Genomic DNA, 26,959 nt, shown 5'->3' on the forward strand with positions numbered 1-26,959 from the left:
GGAGGGAGGGTGGCCTGGCTGTGAAAGCAGATGAGAGACCGCCAGGGAAGGCCAGGAGGTTGCAAAGTGACCCGGCGCAGGGGCAGGGCCCAGAAATCTGTGGGGACTCTCCCTGCAAAAGCAGAGCAGCTCAGAGCGGCTGCAGCAGCCTTTGTGGTAACTGATGCTCTGAGGGGTCGCAGGAAGGACGCGGGGGGCACCCTTTGCTGGAGCGCCGTGGGGAGGGGAATCTGAGGACTCAGGCAAGGAGCCAAAAGGGGGTACAGAGAATGGAAAAGACCGCCATGGAAGCAGGCAGCCTCTCGGGTGCAGAAGACAGGAACCAGGACGGTACCCAGAGGACCCAAGGACAGTGTGGCTCAGAGGGCAGAAACCAGGGCCCAGAGGGGAATGGCCTTCCCCAGGAGGCAGGTGGTCTAGGAGCAGAGGCTGGACGCCCACTTGTCAGGCAGGCCAGCTTCCTGGTCAGGTTCAGGCCAGACCAGATGCCTCTGCGCTTCTGTGACCCCCTTTTCTGCCCCATGGGCTTGTTCACTAGTATGCCCTGCCAATCTCACTTGAAGCTCTCAGATGCATCCCTTCTCTCCTCTGACCCGGTCCCCACTGACCACTGCACGAGCTGCCACGGGGACCCTCCCTGGGTCAGCCTCCACTGAGCCACTGAAATGAGTGTCTTTAGCCAGAGCTCTGTCCCCTCAGCTCCCCGTGGCCTCTAGGATCAAAGCCCTCCTGCAGCTGACTCCCACGCCCTTTTCCACCTGTGTTCACGCGTGGTACTGCCCACAGCCTAGCTGGGCCCCATCCAGCATGTGGACCTTCGTGTCCTCTTCCACCTCCATGGGTGGTGCAGACTATCCCCTATACCTGGGACAGGCTCCATGCTCATGTGGCGCCACCTCCTCCTGGAAACCCTCCTGGATGCCCTCAGCACCCCCTCCTGGCCTACCTTGAATGGCACTGAAGACTTGTAGGAGTCAGGGACTTCCCAGCTAAGCAGCACTGACGTCTTCATCACAGCATTGACCCGGAAGTTCTTGGCGAACACTGGAATTTAAATCAACAAAGGTCACAGAAATGTTTTCTCCCTGGGGGTGTAGAGGGGTCCCCAAGTACAAGGTATGGTGAGGGGAATTTTCAGGACTGGCCCCTGGGGGTCCACAGCAGCAGGAAAGCATGCCCCATGTCAACGGGAGCTGAGAGTGACCACTAAGCTGATGGTGCCAGCAGCCACCAGGCAAATGTGATTGAAGGCCACCACCAGGGTCAGAGGGCCATTGCCACCAGGGTCAGAGGGCCATCGCCACTGATAGTCAGAAAGCTACAACCAGGGGTCAGAGGACTGTTCCAGGAGGGCGTTAAGACCCACCACCAGAAGTCACTGGGAAATTCCCTGAAGAAATCATTCACTCATCAAACATTTATTAAGTCTCTCCAGTGTGCTCCCAAGGAGGAAGGGCCTCTGCCCTCAGGGAGATGACACTGTGACTGCTTCAACAGAGGGTTCTGGGAAGGCCAGGGCATCAGGGAGGCCTTCCTGGAGGAGGAAGATCAGGAAGGGGATTCAGAAGGTGAGGTGGAAGCGAGGACAGTCCAGGCCAAGGACACAGCCCAAGCACAGTCCCGGAGGCAGGAGAGCCAAGGGCACATTGAGAGGATGGAGAGAAGAGCCTGGCCAGAACGGAGAGTAGGAGGTAACAGAAGATAAGCTCGGAAAGGTGGCTGACGCCCGACTGTGAAGGGCCTCGAATGCCAGACAAGGAAGGCGGTCAGAATCCACGGCCTGCCGCCACGGCCTCCCACCTGGAGCCCGCCCTCCCTGTGGCGGCTGGTCCCGCTGACGTGGGTGTGGCTCACACACCTTGCTCCACGGGCATGGTCCGTGACTGGATGCTGGGGCTGAGCGGGCCCGGGCCACGGCTGGTGTGGGCGCGGACCTTGACGTCATAGGTGGTGTCGGGCAGGAGGCCGGCCAGGGTGAGCCAGGTGCTGCCAGTGACGCTCTGCTGCTCTTGCTGGCTGTTGATGTCCCGATACACCACGGTGTAGTTGGTGATGCGCCCATTCCGCTCGGCCAGCACAGGTGGCTCCCAGCGCAGCTCCGTGGTAGACGTGGTCAGCCCCACCACCTGCAGGTTCTGCGGAAAGCCACTGGGGGCGTCTTCGGGGGTGCTGACTTCCTTCTCCGCCGCCTCGCCAGGGCCTGCGCGGTTCTTGGCCGACAGGCGGAAGATGTAGGTGGCACCCTTGTGCAGGCCGGTCACAGTAAAGTGGTGGTCCTCCTGGCCAAAGGCCACCGTGGTGGGCTTCTCCTCGTCCGCCCGCTGGTACTGCAGCCGGTAGCCCAGCAGCTCACCCGGCACGTCCTTGGGTGGGTGCCACTGGATGAGGGCCGTGTTCATGGCTGTGGTGCTGACCATCATGGTAGGCCGGCCTGGGACTGAATGAGAGGCCCCCCCACACCACTGCTGTCAGCGCCTCACTCGTCCTCTGGCCTGGGGGAGGGCCCCCCCAAGGCTGCAGCTCTCCCAGGGCACCCACCCTACCGTATCTCTGTCCCCCAGCCTGGCTCACCTGCCCCTGTAGTGGTGACGATCTTGGGCTTGCTCCGTGCCCCGTCCCCTTTGGTTGTGTAGGCCGCGACGGTGATGGAGTAGGTGGTCTCTGGGGTCAGGCCTCCAATGGTGGTTTCCTGGGGAGTAGGAAAGAAGAGTCCACCAGGGTCCTGGGGCTAACAGGATGGTGTCCTCTGAGGTCTCTGCCTCAGCCCAGGGGAACAATGAGCTCAGCTCCCTATCGAGCCTGAGGACAGAGTTGGGGGCTTTCTTTGTGCCAGGGATAGAAGCAGTCCAGAGCCACTCATGGAGGCCTGGCGGCCAGGGCAGGAGGAAACTGGGGAGTGCCCCTAGAGGGGTTTGCTCCTCCCTCCCCAGACTCAGTTTCCCCTACAAAGAGGGAGAATGACCCCTTCGTCCTTCTCCTCCAAGACAAATGTGGGCAAAGCTAGAAGCCCTCAGGAGCAGCTCATCTCAGCCCTTCGTTCTGCAGATGAGGACACAGGCCCAGAGGAGGGAACGTGGCTCAATTGGGGTCCCACATGTAGCTGGGAGCCCAGTCAGGTTCACACCAGATTCAAGGCCAGCAGGGCAGCTGCATGGCCCTGGGCAAGCCCCCTCTCCCTCCATGAGCCTGCTTCCTCTTCTGCTGAGTTAAAGGGAGTGGGGAGGGGCTGGAAGAGATGGCCTTGAGGGGCCTGGGGACAATCTACTCCCACAGTGGCCTAGTACCTGCACTCCTACCACCACCGTAGAAACCTGAGGACCCAAGATCCCAGGGCCAGGGGAAGGGGAGGAAGTGACAGGTGCCCAGACGGGCCCGCTTCCCTCAGAGCCCAGCAGAGAGAGAATCCAGAGTGCTGGCATCTACACTAGGCTCCCCACGCTGGTCCCTGCCTCTGCAGTACCATGCAGGGCACCTTGGCTCAGACACATGCCAAACCACACCACACCATGCCACACGCCACGCCACGCCACGCCACGCCACGCCACGCCACCAACCCCAGGTCGGGGGGGAGGGTCTCTTGAGGATCCGCAGACTGGGGGCTGTTGCCAAACCTTTCCCAGCCACGGGCTCATGGTGCCTGCATCCTAGGTCCTTTAAGCCCCCTCCAAGGTAATGAAGTCTGGGATTGGAAGGTGGGGGCTTCCACTCAAAGCCTGATGGGGCTCAGGGACCTCGGAGGCAGCCATCACCAGCCGCTCGACAGGCAGACAAGGGTCTGGACAAAGGGTCCCCGACAGTCCTGGGTCTCCTTGGCCTGTCCCCCCCATACCAAATTTTCCCCAGTGAGGAGGAGCCACTCATGCCTTTACTTACATAGTCCTCTGACTCATCTGGCCGCCACTGACCACGGGAGGGAGAGAGAGAGAGATGGAGACAGACACTAGTGAGGGAGAGTGAGGTCTGGCCAGGGGCGGGGGGGTTCAGGGATATGAGACAGCTCTCTGGGGAAGCCAGATGGAGGCAGGGCCAGCAGAACCCAGGCCCACATGGCCCAACTTTAGCTCTGCCTGCCCTGCACACAACATCCATGGGACAAGTAAGTGCCCACGATGTGGAAGACGGAAGAGACATTGCCTTGGAGGGCCCAAGACCCCCCCATAGGTCAAGAGGGGACGCAAGCAAGCTCATGGAGACTCAGGGAAGGAGTCTGAGAGCTAGAAAGTGGGCATAGGGGTGGGGAGTATTCCAGGTGAAGGGAATGATGTGGGCAGAGGCAAGAAACAAGAGATGTGACAAGGGAATGTGTGCAGTGTCCAGGCAGAGGGTATGTGGAAGGGAGCAACTAGCCTGATGGGGTATGCTGGGGCCAGTGTGGGGAGGCCTCGAATGCCAATGGGAGGAGAATGGGCCCAAGTGCTGGGAGTCTATCCATCCCGGGAAGCATTTGGGAGCTGAGCTCCGCTCTAACCCAGTGCCACGTCCCCTTGGTGCACACCCCAAAGAAATCCAAGGGGCAAGAAGGCCCACAAGTGTGGTGTTTTGCGGGGGCAAGGAGCTGGAGACCAAGGGGCACCCCCCACTATGGAGCAATGCCCATCCATGTGGAGAGGCTTTTAGGAAGGGGTCCAAGAAGCCAGATTGGGGGAGGGGAAGCAGCCCCAGGAAAGGTTTCCAGATGGTGAGAAAGCTCCAGGGGCCATGGAAGCTGCTTTGTCATGGGAAAGAGGGGCTGGATGTGTTCTCTGGCCCTAGTGAGAGGAGCAGAGCTATAGAGAAGCAGCAGCCTTCCAGCTGATGGACAAACAGCTCCCTAGCTGGAGCAGGCTGCTCATAAGGTAGTGAGCTCCCTGTCTCTGGAGGTCTGCAAGCAGACCAAAAGAATGCCCACTTCAGTGGGGTTGTGTGGAGAGGCAGGATGACCTCTGATATCCTTCAGTATCCCCGACCTTCTGGGGCCAGCCTCTGGGGGACCTCCATCTGGTTGCCCAGCAGTGCCATATGCTTCCCTGGGAATGGCCTCTGGCCTCAGCCGAGTCAGGCAGATGGGGTGGGAGAGAAGCCCAGGACGGGTGTCCTTGAGATGCCCCTGCTCAGACAGATGGCCCCCACCCCCAGGGATCACCCAGCCTGCAGAGGCCGTGTCAGGAGCTCCAGCTCAGAGTCTATGCCACATCACTGGGCGGCTGTCAGTGGGGGGCAAGGAGCGAGAGGGCAAGGCCAGTGGCAGGAGGCTGCCATCTCTCCCTGGGCAGCCTAGAGTGAGCGGTGTGTGTTCTGGGGCTCCTGGGGAGGCCCTGAGAAAAGAGGAAGGAGTCCCTGCACCTTGGGGGCCTGACGACTCTGTCCCTCAGACAGTGCCACGTCCCACCCCCCTCCCTGCTCCCCTGCCTCAAAGTGGCAGGTAGGCATCCTGGCCTGGGAACAGGGACACTTAGTCCCGTTAGCCCATCACCCACCAGGGGAAGGAGAAAGAACAATGAGGCTCTTTAGCTTGAGAAGCGGAAGCCGAGAGACTATATGGGGAAAATTCAGTCCAAGGCCTGGAAGGGAAGGGAGCTCGACTCCTGGGCCTAAAAGGTGCAGGGGCAGAATCAGGCATACTCAGCCTGATGGGCTCAGGAAGTCAGTCTGCTGAAAGATGAGAGGATTGCGGGAGCAGGGCGGGGGCGAGGAAGTGGGCAAGGGAGACGATCGCACTGTTCAAAAGGCACCCAGGACTTTCTAACAAGAAAGCAGGAGTGCCTGTCTCCGCTCCGCTCCCCAAGAGCAATGGGCTGCCCAGAGGGCCTTCAGCTGCCCTGGCTGGAGCAGGGGTGAGGGAGTGAGCTGCCAGGGGAGGGCTCTGAGCAGAAGCAGCCTTCTCAGTGGGCTCTGTGAGGAGCAGGGGCCATGCACCCATGTACCCAGCGTGTCTCTCTGGGGTCTGCCCAGGGACTGGCCTCAGTTTATCTGCCTGTGATGAGGCACCCTCCCATTGGCCCCCACAAGGCTCCCTTTCTCTGGGGGGCTGCTGCTGGGCCTGACTGCTGGCCTCTGGGGCCCCTGCCCTCAGCTCTCTGGGGGCCGAGGCTCAGGGAGTCGTCCCTCTGCCCAGAGAGCAGAGGCAGGTGGCAGGGATGGGTGAGCATGACCAAGGTCACGGGAGGCCTGATGGGCCATGGTGGAAACCCCAGGGGAGAGGCTGGGCTCTCCCTGCCCCACATCTGCTCTTGGGTCTCCCGGGAATGGTCTCTGCCCCGAGGCCCAGGGCCTCAGGGCCCGCTCTAGCCCCAGGCAGGCCGCCCTCCCTACCGTGGCATTCCCTGTTCCCGTGCCCATCCCTGTGCCCGCCCCCGTCCACCTGTTCCTAACTACTCCCTTGTCCCAGTGCCGCCCGTCGCTACCTGTGCTTCAGCGAGCATCACGTCCTTGATGATGGGCTGCCCGCGGGGCTCATTGTTCTCCAGCCGCACGTAGGTGACCTGGTAGCCACGGATCTGGCCATGCTGTTTGCCGGACACAGGCAGCTTCCAGGAAACATGCACCGCGGTCGAGTTCACCGACTCCACCTCCACCTTCCTGGGGGGTGCGCTGGGCACTGCGGACGGGGATGAGGCGTGTCAGGGCCGGGCCAGGCCCATGGGACACGCCTCCGGCTCAGCCCAGCCCCCGGAGGAGCCGCGGGCCCAGCTCGGCCCAGGGAGAAGGACAAGGCCCCAGACTGGGCATCTGCGGAGTCCGCTTAGGGCCTTGAGGCGCTGACCCGGAAACCCCACCTCCTCAGCAGCACAGCCAGCTCTGAGCCCGAGCCCAGGACCCTGCAGCCCATCCATGTCCTCTGTTGCTGCTCTCGATGCCACCAGGTTCTCTCTAGACTGGGAGTTCCCTGAGGGCAGGAGCTAACTTTTCTCTGTAGCTTCAGTGCCAAGCATGCAGTAGGTGCTTAACAAATGCTTGATGATGGATGAACCCCCACACCCTGGCTGCCACCACCACTGGCTGCCACAATAGAGAAACCCAGATGGAAGGAGTGAGTTTCTTCCTAAATATGCGAAGTCTGAGGACCTGGGCTCAGCACTCGCCTCTGCCCCAGGGGCTGGCACCAAAAACGGTGGCTGGGAATAGCCTCTCTTGGGGGCTAGGCCCTTGCAAAGGGGAATAAGCAGAGCACTGAGCCCCCCAGCCCCCTGCAGCCGAGGCCTATCCATTCTCCCGCATCAACGCCTCACATCTATCCGGGCCCTTGTCTGCCACTCGGGGCTGTCTTAAGAGCCTCCAGATTGAGTGTCCTGGGTCCCCTCTCTCCAGCTTGCCCTGCACAGAACTACCAAATACAGATGTCTGACCACGTCCCTCCCCGGCTCCCTAGTTTCTAGGATGAGATGCTCCCTTCTCTCTACCTTGTGTTCCCCTGCCCCCCTTCCTCCTCCACATGTGCCCCCCTCTACCTCTTATTTCCCTCCCCCTTCTTTCCACCCCTTGGGCCTCCCCTGTCCCTCTGTCTTCTCTCTACCTCTCACTCCCCCCCTTCTCTGTGCCCCCCATGCCAGCTTCCCTGCTCTGAAAGCTCTCCTGCTCTCCTCAGTGTCCTTGCTGACTGGTGGGGGTGTGGATGGGCTCAGGGCACAGAGAGAACCAGCCCCTATCAGGCCTTGACATCCGGGAGGCCAGGCACCCTGGCAGTGTGCAGCCTTGCTCTTAGCCCCATGCCCAGCACAGAGCGAGTTCTCCCACACTGGCTGCTGCCGCCACTAGAGTCTGACCAGACAGAGAAGAGCCCAGGAGTGCCGTCACTCACCTCCTTATTTCAGGGGGTGACACCCCCTTAATGAAGCACACAGCACTGTGAGCCCGCAGGCCACTAAAACCCCCAACTTCTTCAGACACAACGCTACCCAGCCAACACAGCTAAGTGGTACTCAGGAGGGCGGAGCACTGTACCAGAGTCAGGAAGACCTGAGTTCAAATCTTGCTTCAGACTATGACCCCGTGTGAATGATTTCACCTGCCTTCCTCAGTTTCCTCACCTGTAAAACTGGGATGGTAACACCTACTTCCCAGGTGACTGTGAGGATCCAGTGAGACAACACCCATAAAGCACTTGGCGCAGTGCTTAGCACACAGTAGGCGCCCTCCCTTCCCCTCCCTGGCTTTGGAAAGCTGCTCTTTTGGTACCCAAGGACAAGGCTTTTCATCCATCCATGATGAACTTCACCTGGGGAGGTTTTCAACCCAAGACTTCCACCTGTCAAGATCCTTCTGGCTCTTGGCCTGGCCCCCTCTTAATCCGAGTCACTGATAAAAGCATTTGTGGATGACAAAAGATATCCCCAGGAATTCTCCCTTCCCCACCCCAGCCAACAGGAGAACGCTGTCCCCTTCTCTGGCCGCCAATGGCCACAGAGCTGACCTCCTCCACCAAGCTCCCCCCAGCGAGGAACAGCCATCCAGTCCAACCTCTCATTGTACAGAGATGGAAACAGAGGCTTAGGGAGGGGAAGGACTTGGGGCCATAGCTTTAGAAACTAGAAGGAACATCAGAGGTCAGGGAGCCCAACCACCCCATTTTACATGAGAACACTGAAGCTCAGGGAAATTAAGTGACTGGTCCAAGGTAACTGAGTAAGCATCAGAGTTGGGATTTGAACCCAGAACCTTTGCCCCTATAGTCAGGGCTCATGCTTCCTGCCTTCAGACGGCTTTAAACAGTCCAGAGCTACACTGCCTAGAAGGGGATAGGACAGCGCACAAGCACTCAAAGCTGCTAGGGAGAGACCCTGGTTTGTTCACAAGGACACAGGGGGATGGGACACTTAGGGAGATAGGTGGGGTTGGGAAGGCAAGGCAGGGCTGGCTCTAGACTCACTAGAGTGGAGAAGCCAGCACGGAACTGGGCCAGGTGCTGGGAGCGCACTTACATTTAAGATCTACAGACACCCAGAGGCTGCTGCTGGCCATGCAGCTACGAGAGCAGGGGGGCCCTGAGTTCAAGTGTGAGAGGGGGGATGGGCCAGGAGTGAAGAAGGGAGGTGGGGAGGGGGCCACGGACATCAGAGGGGTCTCTGGAAGTACGGGGGGTAGGGAGGCAGGGAGGGAAAGAGAGAAGGGGGGGGAGGGAGGGAGGGAGGAGAGAGAGGGAGAGAGAGGGAGAGAGAGGGAGAGAGACAGAAGGAGGGACAGAGAGAGATGGAAAGGGAGGAGGAGGAATAGGGAGAGAGAAAGGGAGGGAGAGAAGAAGACAGAGAGGGAGAGAAATCAGCTGTGCCCTGTCCCCCCCAAACCCTCGCCCCTCCCTGCGCAAAGGCGGCACCTACCGTCCTCGTCGGTGCGCACCAGCACCGGGGGGCTCTCGGGGCCTGGCCCCACATCCGTGTGGGCCCGCACCCACACCCTGTACTCTGTCCACTTCTCCAGGTCCTGAATCTCCTGGCTGGAACTGTCTGGTCCAATGCCGTCCACCACGTGTCGGGCAGTGTCCTCGCCGTCCACTGCCTGGTAGGCTATGGAGTACTGGGTGATGACGCCATTGCGGCTGGCAGCCGGAGGCGGGACCCAACTTACCCAGACCGTGGTGGAGCTGGTACTGACACAGCGGACATCCTGGGGAGGGGCAGAGGGGGCTGGCGGGACAGAAATGGAGGAAGCGGCGAGATGGAGGGGGTGAAGCATGAAGGGGGCAGGCGGGCGGGGTTAGGTGCAATGGGGTTGGGGGGAGTCTCAGGCCCAGCCAGGCAACTGCTTCTGAGGAGGAATGGGGCGCCCAGGCTGAGCCGCCCCGTGGGGCCTCTGGCTCTGGGCCTGCACACTGACCGACACAGGCTCTGGTGGGTAGGGGGGGAGAAGCCCAGCTCTGGCACAGATGAGCTGGGGGACCCTGGTGGTCCTGGGCCTCAGTCCCCTCCCCTGTAACGTCAGACGAGTCTGGGTAGTTTCTAAGGTGCCTCAGGCTCCAAAGCCACAACCCTGTCTCCAGACTTCACGGGCCACCTCAAGCCTCACACATCTCATATGCACTCATAGAGACCCCAGCATGTGCTCCTCCTTGCACACACACACACAGACACACACACACACACACACACACACACACTCGCACACACTCACACATAGGCACATCTTCTCAGGGGACATCTTTCTTAACCCCCTTCCCTGGCTGCTCGGGACAGCCCTACATGAGGGTCATGGCCTCCGCCCTGACCTCAGTGGCCTGTGGACACCAGACAGTGCCCTGGGTCAGGTGTGTGACTTCTGGCCCTCAGATTCACACCTCCAACAGCCTGGCTGGGAGCCTCCCCAAGGGAAGAGATGGAGCCATGGATGAGATGGGGGTGGAAGGGAAGAGGAGAGGAGGGGCGGACCCCACATGCAGACTTACCTGAGCAAGGGTCGGGTTGGGGTCGGGGCAGATACACACAATGACTTAGAGGGGGTAGAGATGGGGATAGGGGAGGAGAGTTAGGCAGGGGAGGGGCAGGTGGCCAGACTGGGGTGTGTGGGCCCTAGCTTAGGAGCCCAAGCATTCACTCATGCCTCCCAGAGACAGGTACAAAGCTGCTTCTGTGAGATTGGACTGTCTCCGTGACCACAGAGCCAAGGCAGACCCAGTCTAGGAGGGTGGTGGGAGTTGGGAAGAGGGGCCTTGCCCTTGCCATATGCTTGGAGCTTGGGCAGCTGGGCATCTCTGTAGGTCAATTGGGCAGTTCTTGCCGATGGCTTTACTAAAGCCAGGCTGCCTTTGGGGGGGTCAACAGGAGCCCACCCCTCTCTCCAAGCACCCGGCAAGCCAAAGCACCACCTGTCCCGTCATGAAAGGGTTACTGGGCCAGGGCACTTCGGACGAAGTCTCTAGTTTTTCTTGTGGAAAAGGCAGAGGAGTGAGCCAGAGAAGTCAGATTCAGAATCGAACGAATGGCTGGCCTCACAGAGCAGTCCCCGGCGGTCTGTGTACCCTAGGGAAGGTAGTCTCCAGTGAGGTGCCCCAGAGATCTGTGGTGTCTGGCACTGTTAGTGCTGCCGAACAACGGCAGACGGCACCAAAGCGGGAGGAAGAGCCAACACGTGGGGGCCACAAAGTCAGGATCCAAAAGGACCTCAACAAGCTAGAACGAACAGAAGGCCAAAGCTAGAGATGCAGCTCCTCAGGGACAAACGTGAAGTCCTACGCTCAGGTTCAAATAACCAGTCAATTATGAATCTTTGCTACTGTCGTGGGTGGCTGCTAAGGCTGCTGACTCAGCGCACGGGGGCTAGAAGCAAGAAAGATTCAGCTGCACTCATGGCCACTTCACAAAGTGCCTTCTGAGGGGCAGATGGGGGACTGTGGGGCCCCTGGGGGGCAGGAGGTAAGCCTCCAGAGCCAGTGCCATCACTGGGCCAGAGGAAGAAAGATGACAGGGACTCGGACCAAGAGTTCCACCCTAGTGTGGAGACAAGGGCATATCAGAGCAGCTTTGGGGGAAGGATGCCCTGGGGCAAGAAGGGCCTACAGAGGATGGGGCAGTGATGGAGAGGCATGGCAGCACAAAAGAGAACTCCAGAAAAACAGGGCACAGAACCTGATGGGGAGAAACAAACTTCACCTCCTGGCCTGGGCTGGGAGTCACACTCCAGCAAAGTCAGGTCTCTAGGGCAGCAGGACCAACTGAGAAGCAGGTCCCCTTGACCCTCTAGCAAAGTAAACCCTTTTTACTTGAGAGGGAGGCTGATATTGCATTGGTCTCTGAGAAAAGGCAGAAGCTCCCTGCAAGAGGAAAGGAATCTCTTGGTGTGCTAGGGGCTCGGATGGCGCCCTTTACATATAAATAAAACTTGTTCCATGTTTTAAAGCCTTGTGAGTCTAAATGCTTATGAGGGGGAGCTGATGGCCACTCATGGGGTTAGCAAACACTTAAGCCCCTAAATGACATGTCAGAGGCCCTGAAAGTGTTTCAGGCCCTCTATGTCTGGACAGAGCTTTTCAAAGAAGAGCGATGGCCATAAAAAGGACCTGTGGGTTGAAGTGGACCACAAGTCCACGAGTGAGCAGTGTGGGAGGAATGACAGCCAAGAAAGCAAATGTGCTCTTGGGCTGCACTGAGAGAGACCCGAGGCTTCCAGGAACAAAATGACATGCCTGTTGTCCCCGACCTGGTCCAACCACCTCAGGAAAACTGGGTCCAGTTCAGGGGGTGGCTTGGCACTATTTTAGGGAAGTCATTAATAATCAAGAGAACATTCAGAGAAGAGGAGCAGGATGTGAGGAGGAATAGACATCGGGTCCCACGAGGGGCCACTGAATGTGCAGCCCAGAGAAGACTGGAGGTGGAGGGGGGAGTGTGTGGAGGAGGAGCCTGATCAGCCTTGTTCTGCTTGGCCCCCCGAGAGGCCCATCCCCAACAGGAAAGGCTTTGATGAACACGGGTGAGGGGGCCCTTCCTACTCCTAAACTTCTTTGTGGCTCTCCCAGGTACAGGTGGTGTCCAGAGGGCACCCCCTCAGAGGGGACATGAGAGCTGCCCGAAGGTCTGAAGGGCTGTCACAAGGATCAGACCCATTCTGTTCAGCCGGGCACGGCCACTGTGGGGTACGGAAGTGGGAGGTGGGCAGCAAGATCCAAAGAAGCCAGCTGAGGCTGGGTGGTACTCCTTAACCCTAACGCTATCCTACAGGGGACTGGCATCCTCCCTACAGGGAAGGAGGTGGGAAGGAGGGTTGGGGGGAGGGGAGGAGGTGGGGAGCAGGGCTGGGGGCCTTCGAGCTCCATCTCAGACTTGAGGCCACTTACCAGGTTCTCTCCTTATCTCTGAAGGAGCCCTAAGCCCAGGTCTCAGCAGCGTCTGACTGGCCTCGAAGAAGACGTAAGCTGGGGGAAGGAGTGTGTGCCCCAGGCCCTGGAGGCCCAGGACAGGAAGCAATGGCTTGGGACACTTACTGGACTGCTCCGTGCGTGTTTCGATGGGGGGCGTGAACACCCCAACACCCAGGTCTGAGCGGGCAGCCAGCTGGAAGTGGTACAAGGTGTCTGGCTTCAAGTCTTCCAGGACATAGGATGAAGTGGGGTCAAAGGTCACTTTTTGCTAGAAGAGCAGAAGAAACCAGTTACTCAATAAGGCCACTGTCCCTCTGCAGGTCTGATTCTCCCGTTCCCCGGCCTCCCCTTCAGACCGGGAGACCCCTGGGGCAGGCTCAACTGCCTCGGGCCAAAGACTGTCCACTGGCAGAACCTTCCTACTGTTCCTGAGGGTCAGAGAGGCCCTGAGAATCAGATTTAGTGCAGGCCCCCCATCTCAGACAAGTGGTCACCAGGCCCTGCCCGAAGACCTCCAGGGACAGAGGGGTCCATGCGAGGGGTCCTACAAGCAGGCCCGGTCCCTATTCCTTACACGTGCTCTAGTCTGTCTGGATGCCACAATCACTCCCAGCTCCATCTCCCCTCACGGCTCTGGCTCCTGGACTTGTTCAACTATGGGTATCTCCCTTAATCCACAAGGCTCACTCTCCTGCACCCCACCTCTTCTATGTCTCCGGCACCTTTAGAACCAGGAGGGAGGAAGGCTATGTCTGGAGCCCTGGGGAGGAGGAGCTATAAATGGAGCAGGGGAGCCCCAGGTCCTCTTCCGGGTCTCCAGACCGGTCCCTATGGCCACCTGGTGTGGGACCTCTCACTCAATTGCCAAACTGAACCCAGAGTCTTTCTAACCAGTCTTTCCTTGGATCTGGGTGTCTTAATAGCGATCTTGCCTCCTTGATGAATCTTTCCCTGCTCTGACCCTTGGCCCAGCTCACCTGAGCTCCATCTTCTCCTTCCCAGTACACCAGCTCATACTTGGTGATTCGCTCCTGGGGGGGCAGCAGCCATGACAGCAGGACCCTGGTGTCTGACTCGGCCTCGGCGTGGAAGTCCGCGGGCTGGGCTGGCACTAGAACAGGCCCCACGAGACAGTCAGTGTTCCCCCTGCAGCCACACTTCGCCACTCCCTGCCCATCCTATCACCTCGGCAGAACTAGCCCAGCCTCTGAGCAGACCCATCAACTGTACCCCTTATAAGTGGGCATCCCATCTCTACCCAGCTGGGGACAGGCCCAGCTGTTGGGATGTTCTCCTAACAACCCCACTCCCCATTGTTCTGCCCGCTGCGGCCAAGCAGAGCAGGGCTGGGGCCCCTCCCTCCTTCTCATCCCTGGGGCCTTGCCCAGTTGTCAGATGGCACAGCCTTAAGGCCTGCTATAACGTCCTCCAGAAGCGGAATGACCAGGCATATTACAGTAGGCTGGACTGTCACTTCCTTCATCCCAGCTGGAGAGCTAGGAACACGTTAGCTTCCTCCACCACTCCCTGATTCAGACTAGGCTTGCAGTCCACTAACCCCCGCCCCAGATCTTCTTCAGATGAGCTGCTGTCTAGCTATGCCTGCCACACCTCATGTTTGGCAACAGATTTTGGGGATCCAAGTACAAGACTTTACATTTGATTTTTTTTCGCAGGGCAATGAGGGTTAAGTGACTTGCCCGGAGTCATACAGCTAGTGTCAAGTGTCTGAGGCCGGATTTGAACTCAGGTCCTACTGAATCTAGGGTCAGTGCTTTATCCACTGCACCACCTAGCTGCCCCTACATTTGATTTTATTGCATGAGGTTTAGCCCACTAAAGACAGCCCCTGCCTGAGCTGGGCCCGGGCCAGGAGAAGCCATTCCCACCCCAACCCCTGGGACTGAAGACTGAGCGAGCCCACTGGACTCGGAGGAAGAGGGGAGAGAGCACGACCCTACAGAAAGCCTGCTGGTTCACAGGACACACCTCCCTGCTGTGTCTTGACCTGGATGGGGGGAGAGGGTGGCCCGTCGCCTACAGCAGTGAATGCCAGCACGCGGATGCTGTAGGTGATGCCGGTCACCAGGCTGCCCACGGTGGTGAGGTGGCTGTCGTCCGTGTTGTGCTTGTGCCAGGAGCTAAGAGGCAGCAGGGCATCGGGAGTGTAGTAGACGCGGTAGCCGCGCACTAGACCATTGGGCTCGTCGGGGGGCTCCCACTGCACGAGCATGGTGCTCGCGCTCAGCATGCGGGCCTGCACACGCAGCGGCGGGCTAGAAGGTGCCTGCTCCCCGGTGCGGGCCGTCACCAGCTCACTGGGAGGTCCACGCCCTATGTTGTTCACGGCTAGCACACGGAACTCATACTCTGAAAAAGGGCTGAGGCCGCCGATGCTATAGCGTGTGGTGGCCACGCCATCCACCTCCTGGAACGTGCTGTCGCCGGCTGTCGGCCGGTACTGGATGCCATAGTAGGACACGGGCTCTGCGTTCCCCGAATCCCAGGTCAGGGTCACGCTTGTCGCAGTGGTCTCTGTCACCTCCAGCTCGATGGGAGGCCTGGGCAGCGCTGGGGACAGAAGAGTGGGTCAGCACCACCCAACCTGGTCAGCCCTAATCCCAAGAGCCTAAGGCAGCCTAGCAGGGCAGAGGCAGCCCAGGACCTGGAGCCAGCAGAGAGATGTATTCAAGTTCTGGGCCAGCACTCTCCATCTGGGGGACCGGGAGTACTTTCTCTCTCTCAGTTTAAGATTCTTCATCTGGGACTGTCCATGTCACCGAGCCATGTGCCGTGAGGTCTGTGTTGTGCGCCAGGCTGGTGACAAAGCCAGCCAGTGTTTCGTTAGCCCACTATGGCTCACGATGACAGGTGTAAGCATACATCATGTCTGCCACGTGCCAGGCACTAAGTGCCCTCCAAACAGGATCTTATGGGAGCCTCACAACAACCCTGGGAAGTGGCTGCTGTTATCCCTCTTTTAAAGATGAGCAAACTGAGGCAGCCAGAGGTGCAGTGACTTGCCCAGGGCCCCACTGCAAGCTGAATTCAGGTCTTCTTTCCTCCAGGCCCAGGGCTCTATCTAGCTGCACCTAAATAGGACAGGTGAGCACTAAGGGACGTCACCAAAGGGGAGCTCGGCTAATGGGAAGGAAGATGGTTTCCTTGATAGCAATAAGGGAAGCTGGGAAAAGAGTGGGGGGAGGGGGGAGGGGAAGAGAGTGAATTGACTTTGGACATGTTGAGTCTGAGATGTCCAACAGGCAGCTGCCGCAGGGGATTGGGCTCAGTGGAGAGGGGAGGCCCGGGGACAACAACTGACCTATGGGGGCTGGTGAGCCCCCTAGAGAGTATGGAGGGAAAAGGGAGCCCAGGACAGAGAACTGGGGGCATGTGTGACCTGCAGGAAGACAGAGTGAAGGAGGCTAAGGAAGGCACAGCCAGGGAGAGAAGCAGAAGGGAGCAGCGCCACAGAGACCCAGAGAGGAGCGAGCTCGAGAAGTGGCAGGCGAGGCTGCGAAGGGTGAGGACAGAGAGCGGGCCTAGTAGAGAAGCGTGAGTGGGGGGGAGGTGTGTGTGTGAATGTGGGGCTGTAGGTGAGAGTGAGTAAGCAGAGGTACGCTCACCCTGACCACGCTGCTGCCCCCATCTCTCCCCAACAAGGGGGGACAAGGAATCAGCACACACTGCTCCGTGGTGCATCCTGGGAACAGCTCCTGACTAACTCTACGCTGCTCCTCTCCCTCCCTCCCTTGCTCCACGCCAGGGCATCTGGAGTGTTTGACAGTGATCTTTTGGCCCCCGCCCAAGACTATATTCACCCAATTCCATTCCAGTTGACATTTGCCCTAATCTTCTAACCTGCCAAGGGTCATTCATTGTCTCAGCTATCCCTCCCACCTTCATTCTGCATCCTCACATCTGATGAGAGGCTAGCCTATGGACCTTCCAGGGTAATAGCAATTAACTAATAATGTCTCCTAGACATTCTCATTCGTTCATTCATTCTCTCTCTCTCTCTCTCTCTCTCTCTCTCTCTCTCTCTCTCTCTCTCTCTCACACACACACACACACACACACCCCTTCCCCTCATTTTCCAGGCCCCTGGACTTGGCCCCCTCCAGCTCCATCCCACCCTGTCCCACTGCCCCTGACCCAGTACAGCTGACCTTTGACGGTGATCTGGGCAGTGGCTTCAATCAGACCCAGGGAGGAGATAGCCACACAAGTGTAGTTAGCCGACTGAACGATGTTGGTGAGCTCCAGAACGTTCCGGCCAACAGGCATCTCATCTTCACGCGTGAGCTCCTCAGCCCCAGCCATCCACTTGACATAGGGCATGGGTGCGCCCACGGCTACACAGGTCAGGTTCACGCTGCCCCCAGGCATCACCTCATGGTTACTGGGGGGGATGGAGAAACGGGGAGCCACCCGGCGCACTGCAGGAAGAGAGGGGCCCAATAGACTTGTGGGCCAGGCTGGGAGGGGCTGCACCCAGGCTGCCCCTCTTTCCCCTGGATGCCACTCATTGTCCCAGCAACCTTGGGCCAACCTTAGCTCACAGGGCAGTTCCAGCCCCAACCTTCTCAGGCCTGGAAGGGCCTCCCTGGGTCTTGTGCTTATAGGTTAGGGGTCCCTCATTTGGAGGGGTGGGGTCAATGGGCCTCCATGTCCTGCAGGACCCTCCCAGGCATCTGGAGTCAGGTGAGCAGAACTCCAAGATTTGGAGACCCCATTGAGTCCCACTGCCTCATTTTATAAATCAGGAAGCTGAGGCCCAGAGAAAGCCAGGGACTGGCCCAAAGTCGCATGGCTGGTATGGAACAGAGCCAGGCTCCGTGCCAACTGGCTCCCCAGAGTGAGAGAGGAGCCCTGGGCAGGGCCAGTTCAGTGGCCTCATTCAAACGAGCCAGTTGCCCGACCAGAGGGAGGACGCCTGCAGCTCCAGGGGCCCCATACCCTGACCTCCTGAGGGCCAATGGCCTGGCCAGGGGCACCCTGGGTGGGGACCCTGCATGAGCCCAGCCCACAGGCCACAGGAAGTGATAGGAGCCACACGTCCACAGGAGGGGGGCGGGCTCAATGGGCATGACGATGGGTTTAACATGATGGAGGGGGTGGTTCCAGGCATGGGGGGGCGGGCACCCTGAGCTTCTCTGGGAACAGGGTTTGGGCTTCCTAGATCAGAAGGTGTCCTGAGGTGCTCGGCCCAGGGACATGACCCTAATATTCCCCCCTCCCCGCCTCCAAAGCCAGCACAACACATGCTGTGCCCCTGGCATGCAGGAGGTCCAGGCCAGACTGGCAGGACAGGGAGCAGCCAATAGGCACGGCCTTGATGATGGCTGAGCAAGGGGGCAGACAGACTGCAGGACCGGCAGGCAGGAGACAGGATTAGAGAACCACGCTTAGCCTGGTCTGGAAGAAGCCATGCATGGGCACACAAACAGGCATGCAGAGGGAACTCCAGAACTACAAAAAAGGGCTGCCCTCCCTGCCCTGGGTCCCAACCCCCAGGCCCAGACTGGCTCTGGGAACTGCAACGGGTCATCGTCTCAGACCCTACCTACTATAGCATTAGAATCTGCCCCCTTCCTGGGGCAGCTAGGTGGCACAGTGGATAGAGCACCAGTCCTGGATTCAGGAGGACCTGAGTTCAAATCCAGCCTCAGACACTTGACAATTACTAGCTGTGTGACCTTGGGCAAGTCATTAACCCTCATTGCCCCACAAAACAAAACACAACAAAAAAAGAATCTGCCCCCTTCCTGATTGAGATGGAGACCTGGGAGCTGGTTGGCTCCGGCCCACACCGCCCACAGCTCCCCTCATTGGTCCGAATAACACAATGGCCCTTTGCCAGCTCATGCCCTTTAACCCAAGTGTTTGTTAAGCACCTGCTGTACCCCCGATTTACAAGAGCAAGGCCCTCGACCTCAAGGCGCTTATGGTCTATAGGGAGATGGGAAAGAGGATGGGCGCTGGGGAAAGGACACTTACACCTTTGAGTAAATACAAGATCTATCTAAAGAAAGTACTAAGCCATCACCAGACGAGAGTGCGGGGCCTGGCTATGTTAGAGGGATGTAGTCATGTCAAGAGAGGCTCTGAGAAGGACCTCAAAGATCCTGCAAGGCAGAGACAGCCTGGAATTTCATCTCTGGGGAACAGCTGCCAGGTCAGTCTGAGAAAGAGGCTCATAGAGGCCAATCCATTCCCCAATAAAGCTAATGAGCCTTTCTTCCTCCTCTTCTGCTCCCCCCAATTCCTCGAGGATAGTTTATGATCTTCTCTGCCTAGCCCAGAATCAGATCCAGCCCAGAATGCAGAACATGGTGCCCAGCTCGGCCTGGAGCTCGATGTGGAGCCCTGATTGGAATCAGAGGCAGGCCATAAGTCAGTTTGCCACTCAGTGCTTGCCCTCTGTGTCCAGGCCACTGCCTGTCCATGCCTATGGACTCTCTCTTGGATGGCATACTCATCCCTGCCTCCTCAAGGCCCCTTGCACGGACCCTCCTGACAGACCCAGCTTGGCACCCCTAGCCCTAGTGTCTCAATGCTACCTGGTCTCCACGATCCTGAGAGCCAAGGCCCTTCCCATCCCCAGGCCTGGAACACTTCCCCCTGCCTTCTCAACCCTCACGGCTGTCCCCAAGGAGGCAGTCAGTGGCATGCCGGACCGGAGGGATCGGCCAGTCACTTGTCCAGAACACTGGACGGGGAGAGCTCGCTCTGCCCAGCTTGGGCGGGCGCTTCCACCAGCCTTGCCTGCACTTGGGACTGGGAATTCTTGGTGGGGACAGCAATTTCCTGGGTCCCCCAGCACCTCTGCTGGGGTCCTGGCCTATCCTCTGCAATGTTCACCTGGGCTGAGAGGGACCTGGGCCACTGAGAACAGCTCCCTGAAGCCAGCACAGGGCGGGGCACACTGGAGGGGCCTTGAGGCAAGAAGGCCTGGCTTCAGATCCCTTGGTCTCCCCGGGTGTCAAGGCCCAGGCTTAGCCCAAGCTGGGGCCTGCTGGGCCTGTGTGAACTGGTTCTCCCCACATTCCCTCTAGAAGGCTGGAGTTTCCTATGGGATGGAGAAAGCTAGATGAGGACAGTCTTTTAGGAGGTCAAGGTTATGGCCAGGCTGGGGATCAGTTTGACTTTGGAGTCCCCAGAATGCTTCACCCCCAGCAGAAGTCACTGAAGTCAGGGCCCCTCCCAAGGCCCCTCCCAAGGACACCCCCAACAGCCCCTGACCCTCAGCCTGTCTCCCTAAGTCACCCTCCCCACTGCTCCTGGTACTGTCACCTGAGCCTAAGCCCAAGTGAAATGAGCCCATCCCTTGTCCTGGTGTACAGGTCCCCCCCCACACACACACACCATAGGGAGCCCTGTCTAGCCAGCTCTGCTTTTGTAGCCAGGAAGGCGACTCCCCACTAGACTTGGCCCCCTCCAGATGGTCTCTGCCCCCTCCCCCAGGCTCAGGCTACCAGCAGGAGCCCCAGTCGCTCCTGGAAGCCCAGGCCTCTCCAGCTCTGGCTCTGGTCTGGGCTTCAGAGGAGCTGGGGGAGGTGGGCCCTCCTGCTTCCCCTGAAGGGCCACCTCTGGGCTGCTGGGTCCAGGCCTTGGTCAAGGCTGAGCATGTGGTCAGTCTAAGTCCAAGGGCCTCCTTTCCCCTTCCTTCCTCACAGGGGCCTGGCCAGGACGCAGAGCAGGGAAGGGAAGAGGGCACCCGGCCTGAGAAGGCAGAGGCTTCCCCAGATTTATCTGCTCCTGACACTTCTGCCTCGGACAATTTCCCAAGCAGGGCCTTGCTGTTTGGGGATTAGATTTCAGCTATAACTTCTAAAGTCTAATTTCTGTATGGGAGGGGGGCAGGGAGACATCAGCATTCACAGAGTGACAGGCTAATGGAGAGGGGTGGAGGGAGCCCGCCCTGCTGCCAATTTGCATTCACTCCCTGAAATTTCTGTGATGAAAAGACCACAACATTAAGGTGGGGGGAAGGGAGGGATCCGCTGCACCAGGACAAAATACCTCTGATAAATAACCTTGTAGCCGCCATCACCGTCGGCAAGCTAATTAAACTCCTGGGCTGAGCAAAGCTGGGAGACGTGAGATATAATTATGCGGGCCAAACAAACCCTGGGCAGCCCGCCCCCCCCCAACTATTTAGAAACAGCTCTGCCGCCCACTAAGTATTTATGCTGTTTGTGCGCTGTCTCCAGCAGGCTCTGAGGCTGGCTGGGGGGCCCAGCCTTCCTGCTGATGAATGCCCAGTCAGCAAAACCGAGTAAGTGAATGGCCCCAGGGTCCAGGAAGGCCTGGCCAGAGGCTCTCATCCTGAAACCCGAGCTGGGCCAGGAGCTCTCTCCCTCTCCCTTTCCCGACAGGCTCCATCAAGCTTTAGCAACTGGATCCCCAGAGAACAGTGAGAAAAACCACCCAGCTCGGAGCCCCAGGGAAAGTGCTTTCCAGGGCCTGAGAGGTACAGCTGGGGCCTGGAGGAAAAGAGCGGGAGCCTGAGCCAAGATGAGGAGACCAGGTGCCATGGCTGGCTTCTCAGGGACGGGCGAGGAGCCCTGAGAATCTGCTGGGGGGATGGCTATCTCTGCAGGGGGCTGCTTCCTCTCCCTGGGCTTCAGCGGCAATGGGAGGGGCAAGGGGCAGGGCCAGCCTGGCCAGCTATGTCCATGGCCAGAGGGGCTCGGTATTTTAACAGCAAGTTGACCTTAGGATGCCCAGCATGCAGTACTAGCTCTTGTCTAGGTGCATGCAGATGTCACGCATGTGAGGGTATGCGTATACGCCTGTGTGTGTGGGCATGCGTAGGCAGAGGAGCTGTGAGGCAGGGGGGCCTTCAGGCAATGGCAGCATGCAGGGTGTGGGGGCACGTGAGGAATTGAGGCCCCCCTCCAGCCCTCCCAATGGGCCTGGCCCAGTCTGGCCGGTCCTCAGCCCCAGGCCAACAGGCAGAATTCAGGCAGGTGGGCCTCAGGGGCAGCCCAGGGCCGGCCAGAAGGAGCACAGCCCCAAGAGCCAGGCCGCTCTCCTGTCCCTGTGGCCAAGTCCCATCTGACCTGCGGGGCTGTCGATGGAGAGATAAGAAGTGAAAGAGACCAACCTTCTCGCTGATCTGAGAGATGAGAGTTTGGGTTGATGGCAGAGTGCGATGAGGATGAAGAGGGAATAAAAAAAGACAAGGAGAAACACAGAGAGAGTAAAAACAGACCAAGCTTCAGCTGTCCACACACCACAAGACGAGACAGACGAGACGTCCTCCTGCCCCGCCCCCGCCCCCACGTGCTCACGCACACAGGACCTCGCTCACACACACACATGGCTGGCCTGCGCCTCTCACACACAGACTCGAGACTCATGGAGAACGAGGTGGACGGGCCAAGGCCCCTGCGGACACTCTCGGCAGGAGCTGGGGCGGGGCACTTCCCCTGGGAAGTGGGACAGAGAGGGTCCAGAGGGGGCACCCGCAGGAGAATGGCCGGGTTGGTGGCAATGAGGAGGGAGGGAGAGAGAAAGGGGCTACCTTCCTAATGCGGCAGGGTGTCCTCCAACCAGAAGGGCTAGACCCCGAGGCCGTCCCCACCCTCCACACCTGAGAGAAAGCACTAGGGAAGAGCCCCCAGCGACCCACCTCCCTTCCCGGCCCCCACCCCCATCCGCAGCAGGGGAGTGTGGACAGCTTGGGCCCAGCCCCCTCCCTCCACGATCATCATGCTAGACACGGGCCTGGAGGCTTCGGTGGCAGTGACCTCAGCCTGCTGAGCTCCACGGCCCAGCCCCTGGAACTGGATCCCAGCTGGGCCTGCCCAGGGGCAGGGACGGAGCCAGAGAGGCTGCAGATAGAGGGGGACGTCTGACCTAGGGCCCCCAGGTCAGGAAGGCAGCCTCTAAGCTCCAACACCTCAACTCCAGCATCAGAGAGCAGCCCCACTACGAGCCTGGGCACCAAGGACTCAGACCCCACAGAGGGGAGGAGGGCCCCCAGAAGCAGGGCGAGACCTCACAGAGTGGGCAAGGGAGGCCAGCAGGCAAAATCAAGCCCGGGGCCCCAGCACGGCCTTCCCATGACCCAACCATGACCCAAGTGCGAACGCAGCGGGAGCGGGAGCCTGGGAGGGAGGGAGCCAGGATGCTGGAGCACCATCTCCTGACTCCGGGCCTTTGTAAGGGCCATTCCCAAGTCCCTCTCCCGGTCATGGTCCTCAAAGCCCCAGCTCCCTTTGGAAAGCCTTTCTTTAGGTACCATGGCCCCCCCCTTTCCTGGTCCTGGCATGTCAGGCCCAGCCCCGCCACCAATGTTCATCTGCCTGTGCACAAGAAGCTACTGCCTAGACCCTGAGACCCCCTACCCCCATCTGGGAGGGGCCTTACAAAGAAAGCAAGGATGGGGGGGTCCTTATGGAGCCATGGAGACCCCCACCCCCCTCACCTGGAGCCAGGAACAAGATTTGAGCTGAATATGGAGAGGAAGGTGGACTCACCCCCCCCCCCCATGGTGATCCCGTCTCCTGTGTGCAGCACAAGGCCTGGGAGAACGAGAGCAGGGAGAAGGTGGTCAGGCACCTGGGATGGCAAAGAGCCTTCCAACGCTGGGGCAGAAGGCAGAGGGCAGAGGGCAGAGGAAGGCATGACTAGAGTGGATCTGCAGAGAGCACGAGGCAGGGAGGGACGGCTCCTGACTGACTATAGAGAGGGACAAAGATAAGAAACTTCCCAAGTCCAGGATGGGGGAGGTCTGGTTAGACAGACACCAGTTTGTTTGAAAAAGATCAGCAGCTTTCAGTGGACCGCAAGCCCATCCTGCCAACAGTGCGACTGGTGAGGCAGATAGAAAAGTGTGTCTGAGTGGCTCTGGGTCCCAAGGTTCAGCAAGAACACAGATCTTTGGGTGGGGGAGTGTCCCAGGCTGGAGAAGAGCCTGGAATCCACATCCTGGGAGAAGCAGAGGAAGGAAACAAAGTCTCAGGGGAGTCACATCTTCAAGCATCTGAAGGACTGTGCTCCACAATGGTCAGAGGGCAGAAGCAGGAGCAGAGTGGGGGAGGTTCCCATCCCTGCTGGGATGCTAAAGCAGCCATTCCCTTCAGGTATAGGTTGGACCAGATGCTAATAAAGTCCTGACTCCTGAGACTCTGACTTGGTCTGGGTCTCTCTCACTCTGAGATGGCGTGATTCTGGGCAGGAGGCCCGTGAGCTGGGCTTTGAAGTGGAGGGGAGGCACAGGGGACAGCGTGAGCCACGTCTCTGAGGCCCCACAGATAGGACAAGCTCCCTCCGGGGAAGGGGCCTGCTGTGACCTTGAGGGCCTTGAATGCCAGGCTCTCAAGCCTGGGCTTGACAGAGCGGGTAATGGGCCAGGAAGCAGATTCCCCAACCACAATCAAGACCAGCGGCCCCACCCACTAGGGATCAGCTGCTCTGGGGAGCCCTGAGAGATCAGAGAACAGGAGATGCTTCCGCCTGAGGGAGCAGAGCCCTCTGGGAATCCCGGCCCTAGAATGGGGCAGAGCAGGCCCTCAGAGGATCAGGGACAAGGATGCTCCAGGCCCCACCGGGAGCACAATCGCGGAGGGCGCCAGAGCATGTCCTGGAAATCCCGGGCATCCCTGGGCCTGAGGCCTGCATGGCAGGGAGGGCACGGAGGGGCAGCAGGGGGAGGCTGTCTTCCCTGGGCCCCAGCAAGCTCAGCTGACTGGCCTGCATGGCTGGGTCGAGCCCCTTCAGGGGGAAAGATGGAGTGAAATTCTCCAAGAAGGACGGTGAGGGTCAAGACAGATTAGCAGTTGAGAGAGAGTACAGAGAACTGTGAAGTGATGAGCTCCCCATGCTTGGAGATGTTCAAGCAGGGACTAAAGCACTTGGGGATTCTGGGAAAGTAGCCTCTCTGGGGGGAGTGGCCCTTGGCTGGGGTCTAGCCTTCTTCCCATGACTCTCGTGGCTCCCGTCCTCTGACCACAGTGGTCAAACACGACCACGCACCCTCTGACCACACCCCTTCATCCCCACTGGGCCACGTGGCAGGGAAAGAGAAGCATGGCCTCTCCCAGACGGCTGCCTCTCCTTTCCATGCCCCTCCCTGACTGGTCAGGCAGGGTCTTGGGACCAGTGGTCAGTGAGCTCAACAACCCAAGATGCCTGCAAAGGCCTCAGCCCAAGGTAAGCCACGAGAGGAACGAGGATCTCATGGGGAGAGCCTGGGGTCAGTGATCAGAGGCTGCTCCTGGAGGCCACTACCGCTGCCTCCCTTGAAAGGCAGACACAGGCCCTGCCACTCTGATGGGGAGATGGGATACAACCAGTGAGCTCCTTTCACTGCACATGTGGCCAAGCGGAAGGGCTCCGAATGCCAAGTCGAGCATTTCGGACTTGCTCCTGGAGCTGACAGGAGCCAATGGAGTTTCCTGAGTAGGGGGTGACAAGGTCAGGCCTGCGCTTTAGGAAAATCTCTGGTGGCTGTGGAGCAGCCCAGGAGTCAGGTGATGAGGGCCTGCATGGGGGGGGAGGGGTTGGGTGGCATCGGAGGACGTGGGGATGAAACAGTGAGGGGACCAGGATGGCACCCAAGGGACTAAGGCTGGCAGTCACTGGTCAGTAACTGAGATGGCAAGCAGGCAGCTGGGGTGCAGGCCTGGACAGAGGCACAGGGGCCTCTATACTGGGGGGCCCCACCTTGTCCAGAGCAGGTACTTCCAGCTTTGTCACAATTTCTGAACAGTCCTGGGGGACCTGCTTAATAAACTGAGCTTGACCCAGGAGCAGGAAGGAGCAGCTACCCGAGCCAGAGAACACTTTGGGCAGGGGGCAGCACAGGGAGCGGCCACAAGCAGGGTGCGTAAGCAGACCCAAGCACCGGACAGCTTGGGTCTGGCTCCCATCTCAGACCACACTTAGGGGAGCATGGGAGGGGAGTACCCTCACCTCAAGTCCTGCCCAGGCCCACTGTGCACTAGTGGGCAGCTCCCAAGTGCCCCCAGCCATGAGCAGGGTAAGGTCTCGCCCACTCTGAGGTTCATTCAGCCTGCACTCACGCACCTGAGCCACGAGGGGAAGAAACACCCATATGAGGAATGAGGGAGCACCTGGACGACGAGGAGGGCCCAAGGACCCAGGAGCCAGGCCACGGCACCACCTCCCCAGCCCCATCTGGGCTTGTGCCAAGGGCCCCCCCCTGCCAGGGAGCACAGCTGCCTAGGATGAGGCAGTCATGGCACGCTGGCGGAGTCATTTGCAGGGGATAGGAGGCAGGGCCACAGGGGCCAGCCTGGGCTCCTTACCTCGCACATAGAGATTCGCAGGGGCTGAATAGCGCGTGCCCGCCGAGTTGGTCGCCACACACTCGTACTTGCCCTGGTCCGACTCCTCGCTGTTCTCAATCTGCAGAGCTCCTGTGTTCAGAGAAGAGACAGAAGCTGAGTGTGAGGGTCCCGCAGGGCAGAGGGGGGAGCATCGCAGGAGAGGCACGGGCACGGCCCACCCCCATGGGGCCTAGGCCTCGGCGGCTCCACTTGGAGGGCAGGAGAGAGGGGCTGCTGTCCTGCAGCAGCAGCAGCCTTCTGATCCTACCTCTGACCCTAACCAGCTGAGTGAGCCCAGGTGGACCCTTCCTCTCCCTGAGCCTCAGGCCCCATGTCAGTACAATGAGGCCAAGGATCTGGGGGCTACTGCTGACCCTGAGGGCTAGCCTTGGGAAGAGCCCAGGGTCTGGAAGGGCCAACACTGCACCCTGAGTCCCCAAGGAGAGAAGGGCAGCTGGCAGGGACCACAGGGACCGGGCAAGGAGGTGGGTGCGGGGGGCCTGGGAGGGCAGGGCTGGGCTCCAGGCATTCCTCCAGGCTCCCCCTCCTCTTCGACCCCAGCAGCGACTAATGGGCTCCGACCACGACCCCCTACATAATTCAGGAGGCCAAATGGAGGCTCCAGCCTGAACCTGGGCCCCCTGGGAAGGGCAGGGCAGGGGGAGGGAGGGGGAGAAATGGACTTCATCCCTGCTTTCATGCAATAAAGATGACATGATGGGCTGGCTCCGGGGCTCTGCAGCTGGGGGGAGGAAGCTGCAGGCAGAGCCCACGGGTGTCTAGGAAGAGAGGGCGGCTCCCACCACCTCCTCCCTCTGCCTCCAAAGCACAGGGCTTGGCTGCTCCTTCCCCCTGAACCCCAGTCCCTGGGGGTAAGGAAGGACTCCCC

At 59.5% G+C, this 26,959-nt stretch overlaps 1 protein-coding gene across 23 annotated transcripts in view; it reads right to left on the reverse strand.

Annotated features, from left to right (window-relative positions):
* The window catches only part of PTPRF (protein tyrosine phosphatase receptor type F), a 95,188-nt gene that overhangs the window by 20,128 nt on the left and 48,101 nt on the right, over positions 1-26,959 (reverse strand). For 6 of the 23 annotated variants that reach the window (XM_044000498.1, XM_044000478.1, XM_044000482.1 and 3 more), the window contains 12 exons: positions 26,050-26,160; positions 21,879-21,890; positions 16,936-17,205; positions 14,756-15,337; positions 13,744-13,877; positions 12,890-13,034; positions 9,294-9,599; positions 6,384-6,577; positions 3,874-3,900; positions 2,572-2,689; positions 1,859-2,437; positions 947-1,044 (listed from right to left, as the gene is read on the reverse strand). In XM_044000498.1, the coding sequence (XP_043856433.1) occupies positions 947-1,044; positions 1,859-2,437; positions 2,572-2,689; positions 3,874-3,900; positions 6,384-6,577; positions 9,294-9,599; positions 12,890-13,034; positions 13,744-13,877; positions 14,756-15,337; positions 16,936-17,205; positions 21,879-21,890; positions 26,050-26,160 (2,576 nt within the window). The remainder of the gene's footprint in view (positions 1-946; positions 1,045-1,858; positions 2,438-2,571; positions 2,690-3,873; positions 3,901-6,383; positions 6,578-9,293; positions 9,600-12,889; positions 13,035-13,743; positions 13,878-14,755; positions 15,338-16,935; positions 17,206-21,878; positions 21,891-26,049; positions 26,161-26,959) is intronic. The other 17 variants (XM_044000491.1, XM_044000494.1, XM_044000490.1 and 14 more) reach the window with 10 other exon arrangements.

The sequence above is a fragment of the Dromiciops gliroides genome, chromosome 4 (assembly GCF_019393635.1).
Source record: "Dromiciops gliroides isolate mDroGli1 chromosome 4, mDroGli1.pri, whole genome shotgun sequence".
In the NCBI taxonomy this organism is placed as follows: Eukaryota; Metazoa; Chordata; class Mammalia; order Microbiotheria; family Microbiotheriidae; genus Dromiciops; species Dromiciops gliroides.